Source organism: Eurosta solidaginis, chromosome 4 (assembly GCF_040869045.1).
Source record: "Eurosta solidaginis isolate ZX-2024a chromosome 4, ASM4086904v1, whole genome shotgun sequence".
Classification (NCBI taxonomy): domain Eukaryota; kingdom Metazoa; phylum Arthropoda; class Insecta; order Diptera; family Tephritidae; genus Eurosta; species Eurosta solidaginis.
The window spans coordinates 181,930,826-181,936,825 of record NC_090322.1 but is presented as its reverse complement, the minus strand read 5'-3'; the positions used below and the strand labels follow the sequence as shown (position 1 = coordinate 181,936,825).

At 34.9% G+C, this 6,000-nt stretch overlaps 1 protein-coding gene across 4 annotated transcripts in view; it reads right to left on the bottom strand.

Moving 5' to 3' along the window:
• Nucleotides 1-229: 229 nt before the first annotated feature.
• wupA (wings up A) overlaps nt 230-6,000 on the bottom strand; it is a 48,664-nt gene continuing 42,893 nt past the window's right edge. For all 4 annotated transcript variants that reach the window (XM_067784106.1, XM_067784105.1, XM_067784113.1 and 1 more), the window contains one exon: nt 230-861. Coding sequence is in view for 1 of the 4 variants with exons in the window: in XM_067784105.1 (XP_067640206.1) it covers nt 835-861 (27 nt within the window). In the remaining 3 variants the exon portion in view is untranslated. The remainder of the gene's footprint in view (nt 862-6,000) is intronic.

Genomic DNA, 6,000 nt, shown 5'->3' with positions numbered 1-6,000 from the left:
ACTCATATAACAGTTATTCGAGCCTAAACTGCAAACTCAAAATGTAAGTCAAGACTGCAAAGAGCTTTAAAATACTATGCAACGTTTCATTTGAGATGAAAAAGGTTTAATTTTGCTTTAAAAAAGTTTTTTTTTCATTTGATTTGAATAAAATTTCATTGGAGCTGAAAATTCCCTATAACGCAGACGCTAAAAGAAAGGTATTCCAATAAAACAAAAAATGCAAAAATTTTTAGGCACTACTCTGATTGCCAACATTTTTTATTTCTAATTGCATATTATTAAAATCTTTCGTATTTTCAGCTCTTAAGCTAAATTAAGTATTTAGAAAAAATTTACAATTAACACAATTTAATAAAAATTTTATGTTGATACTTTTCCATCAAACTAATGATAATTTTTAATTAAAAAATAACAGATTGGTTTGAGTTAATAATTAGCTAGTTGTTTTGTGTGCTTTTCACTTAAATATTTTCTCCAGTGTAAACTCGCTTCAGCTCCGTTTTATATTTACACCAAAAATTAATAGATTATTTCTAAGCTTTCCCCCAAAATTCGCCAAAATATATTTATATTTATGTACTTTGATGTATGTACTGCTGTTGCCAGTACCATTCTTGTTCGGTAATAAAGTTGTTAGTAAGATTTATGTAATATATTTAAAAAATAAGATTTATGTATATATTTTTTTTTGTTTTCATTCCTTTAACTTAATAAATCAATTTTTTTTTAAGTTTAAGTAAATATAAATATTAATAGTTTTTGTTGTTGATATTTGGTTATCTGTGGCAGGAACTGCCATCAAACCTCGAACTATGACACGTTGACGCCCATTTATGCTGGTGTCTCGGGGGCGTGTTCCTAAAAACATGTATTAGATTTATGTGAGTTTTTAAATAGGAATAAAATTTATCTGCATATGTAAATATATTCAAATTTTCAAGTAAATATTTATACATACATACATGCGGATATGTACATACATGTTTCAACTATGACCTCGTTCGTGGGGTTTCCAGTTGATTGATCGGGTATAAATTTCGCATGCATACATTCTTATGTACAATTTCACTATGTATAGTTTTTTGTAAATGTATGTGTGAGCATAAGTGACGAAATTATAAAAAAAGTGTATTTGTCTGTATAAGGAATTCATAAAAAAAAGTTAGCAAGAAAAGGTCGACCAGGGGGTGAATTCAATAAGGGTGAATTGAAAACTCACTTTTACTAAATCTATTCCAGATAAAAAAGAGTCAAAAATCGGTTTCACTTCAAAATACATATTTATACAAGTATTAAAAAAAAAAATTGGACTAGCAAAACGGAGGTGTTATATGTACATACTAGCAGACCGGCAGACGTTGTTCTGCCCTAAATTTGGCCTATCTGCATACATTTTAATAAGCTTTTTCCGTCTAACTCTGCCCTACCCCTCTACACTTTTTCCTAATCTCTTTATTCACTCCTCCCTCCGTCTTTTTCGCTTCATCTCCATCTTCGTCTCATTCTATCTCTTTCTCAGTCTCCTTCTCTCGTTTCTCTTTTCTCAAGTTTTTCTCCTTCTTCTTCATCTCTTATTGTCAGTCCCAGAGGGTGGTATGTATTTTGTTCCAGTCCCATTCCCAGTCTCAGTCCCAGTCCCACTCCGAGTCTCAGTCTCAGTCCCAGTCCTAGTCCTAATCCCAGTCCCAGTCCGTCTCTGGTATACTTCCCGGAAAAAAGCATCGTAAATACTAATATAGGCAAATTTAGACACGAACTTTCGGGCAAATCGAATAGGATGTATGCAAATAAGTATGTGGGTATTATTAATTCATGTCTTTATTTCGGCTTCGCATGCATATTTATCAGTTTTGCCAGGTTGATGCGACGAAATCGAATATCACAATGAACTTCAGAGCTCTCAGCAACAGTTTTCATTTGATATCCATAATACACACACATTCTAGCGGTATCCAGGTCCATGTTTTGGCCTATATTTTGAGACCCTAGTCACTCAGCGGTGTAAAACTTACTCTGTATTATAGCACACATCAACAGCAGCAATTTGATACCCATATTGTATAAACACATTCTAGGGGTACCCGGGTCCATGTTTTGGACTATATCTCGAGACCCTAGCCTCCCAGTTGTATGAAAATTATCCTGTACTATAGCACTCATCAACAGCTTTCATTTGACACCCATATTGTATAAACACATTCTAGGGGTACTCGGGTCCACGTTTTGGGCTATATTGCGAGGCCCTAGCCTCCCAGTTGTATGAAAATTATCCTGTACTATAGCACTCATCAACAGCTTTCATTTGATATCCATATTGTATAAACACATTCCTATCCTCCCAGTTGTATGAAAATTATCCTGTACTATGGCACTCATCAACAGTTTTCATTTGATATCCATATTGTATAAACACATTCTAGGGGTACCCAGGTACACGTTTTGGGCTATATCTCGAGACCCTAACCTCCCAGTTGTATGAAAATTATCCTGTACTACAGCACTCACCAACAGCTTTCATTTGACATCCATATTGTATAAACACATTCTAGGGGTACCCGGGTCCACGTTTTGATATCAAGACCCTAGACACGTAGCGAAAAAAAAGGTAGACGTTGGCCGATTCTCAGACCTACCCAATATGCTCACAAAATTTCATGAGAATCGGTTCAGCCGTTTCGGAGGAGTTCAGCCTCTAAAACCGTGACAGAAGAATTTTATATATTAGATGTATATGTGTCTATTGAAAAATAACACTAAAACATTTTTAACTTTAAATAAAAAAAAAAAAAAACAGAAAAAACCATTGCAAATAAATCCGTTGCGTTCATAAATTATAGTAAATATCTTACTAAAAAAAATAGATGTACTTTATACGTTGCATCTTGTGCAACGTAGTAAACATTTAAACATTTGAGTCTTAATTTTAACCCTCATTGGGTTAAGTTAAATATTTTGGTCCTAAACTTTTGGTTGGAAACTTCTAAGTTTGCTTCTGCATTATTTATATTTGGTCGGTCTAAATTGTGTAACGAATAGCTCAATAAATCTAAAGTCTGATCATTGTTTAAAAAAAATGACAAGTTTATAACATCTGAAAATATAAACCTTGAAACCCTTTGGTTTTAAAACGAAACCAGCAAGTTTAAACTTGCTACGGAAAATCTACAAATAGAAGCAGAATTCCAGTTTCTTTTAATTTTACTGGGTAAACTACTGCAAGTCAGAAAAATTTGAAATTAATGATATTGTAACGAATGTTAGCAGCACTGAGCGATGCTATCGTCTCTAAGCCGATGCTAAGCAGTGACGTGAATGCACATCAATAATTCAATCATTATGTATCTACATAAACGAAACAATAATTGTGTCTACACATATGTACCATGTACGTATACGAGCAGCGGAGAGTCAATGCACAAACACATGCATATATCTGAGATACTCCTATAAGTATGCAATGAGAAAAACTATAAAATTGTGCAATTGCAGTTACAGCTGAGAAGTTTGAGAGCTACTGGACTAGTAGATTCTGGAAGCGCCTAGAAGAAGTATAAAATTGTGCAATTGTTGTTACAGCTGAGAAGTTTGAGAGCTGCTGGACTAGTAGATTCTGGAAACACCTAGAAGATGCGAAGGTTGAAATCAAAGAGTATAAAAGGCGACAATTGTAGAGGCGCTGGAATTCAGTTTGATTTGAGTTGTCAAGCAGTTACGACTAAGACGATATCTAGCGAGCAATAGCAGTATTATTTTGAAAGTCAGTCTCATTTAAGCTATCAGTTTGGTTATTAAGCTATTCGTTGCACAGTTTGAGTGTTATTGTGAAGTATTTTAATAAAGGCCATTTTTCCATTATTCAATATTGGAGTTATTTATTCAACAGTTTAGCGATACGGACCTAGCAAAAGGGCAAATAAGAGGATTTGCAGAAAATTTGTTACAATATACTACTACACCCCCGAAAAACACTATAGTAATCTTGCAGCTTGTAGGATCTGTTTATTTCAGGATCAGCATAGTACAGATCCTAGTACAGACCCTACTCCTTCCATAACTTTGGAACCATCGGTGTAAACATGTATCACCTCGTCTGCCATTTCTGGCACTCTGGCACTAAGAGCCGTATAATTTGAAAGTATATATTGTGACGAATATTAGTGACACTAAGTGATACTCACCGTGGCGGCCACCGTGGTGTGATGGTAGCGTGCTCCGCCTATCACTCCGTATGCCCTGGGTTCAACTCCCGGGCAAAGCAACATCAAAATTTTAGAAATAAGATTTTTCAATTAGAAGAAAATTTTTCTAAGCGGGGTCGCCCCTCGGCAGTGTCTGGCAAGCGCTCCGATTGTATTTCTGCCATGAAAAGCCCTCAGTGAAAACTCATCTGCCTTGCAGATGCCGTTCGGAGTCGGCATAAAACATGTAGGTCCCGTCCGGCCAATTTGTAGGGAAAAATTAAGAGGAGTACGACGCAAATTGGAAGAGAAGCTCGGCTTTAGATCTCTTCGGAGGTTATCGCGCCTTACATTTATTTATTTTTTTTAAGTGATACTCATATCCCTAGTCTGATGCTAAGTAAATGAAGTCACAACAACAATAAAGCAGACAGTCACTTGTATCTACATAAACGAATCAATCATTATGTCTACACATATGTACGTACACGCAGCGGAGAAGCAACGCACAACCACATGCATATATCTGAGATACTCCCGAAAGTATGCAATGAGAGAAGCTATAAAATCGTGCATCTGTAGTTACGGCTGAGAATGGAAGCGCCTAGAAGATGCGAACGAGGAAATTAGAGAGTATAAAAGGCAGCAACAGTAGAGGCGCGATAATCAGTCAGGAGGTTTTATGAAGCTTATGGACTCCGAAACCACTCCCCCGATTTTATTAAAATTTGCAGCTTTTTCCAGTGAAGTGGACCAAGGGTCGCTCTATTCGAACAAATTCTATTCACAGTTCGATTTGAAATTTAGTATATAGGTAGCCCTTTGCCTAGATTAGTATTAACGACACTTTTTTCGGTAAACGAACCAGAGACCGACTCGCACTGGGACTGCGGATTTGACTGGGACCAGGTCTTGGGCTGAGACAGTAACTGGAACTTGGACTTGGAATAAAGGATGGAGAAGAATAAGAACTAAAAAGAAGAGAAAAGAGGGAAGAAGAACGAGACTGAGAAAGAGTTACATGAAGATAAAGAGATATAAATAGATATACCAGAAAAGGAGTGAGGGAAAAGAGACGCATAGAAAGAGGAAAGCAGACGGAGGAGTGAATAAAAGGAGTAGGAATAGGGGAAGAGAGGGGGAGGAAGAGTAAGATGTAAAAACTTATGCAAACAGACCAAAGTTGGGCCAGAACAACGTCTGCCGGGTCTATTGTATAATATAAAATATTTGTTATTTTTAGATGAAATGAGGCAATAATAAAAAAAATTACAAAAAAAAAAGCTAAAAATAGTCGGAAAACATATTTTTTATTAAAGTGGTTGTTCTTTAATTAAATATTTCATGTTTTTAGAGTGTAGGTATTTAAAAAATCAGGCAGGTTAACAAACTCCAATTAAGGAAAGAAAAAAAGGTGGAAATACCATAAGACAATGGGATGTAACTATTCTATTGAGGATGAAAAACAATAGTTAATAAATAAATTTGATGTAAATATGTTTCTCAGTGGAAGGGAATGTTTCAAATTGATATTTGAAAAGTTCTTAGAATTAATGGATTTTAGCTCTGGAGAGGATATTCTAACTGAGTAATTTTTTTTTCATGGGAAGAAAAGAGAATCCCCTTAAGGAAAATGCAATGAGATGAAAAATATCTCCAAACTAAAATAAAACTAAAGTAATAAATATTTTGCAAAACTTGAAAAAAAAAATATTTCTTAAATTTCCTTTATGAAGTTTATAAAGTTCATTCAAGTCATTAAAGTGTTAAGAAAAAAACATACATATATATATATATATACAAAAAAAAAATAAAATTG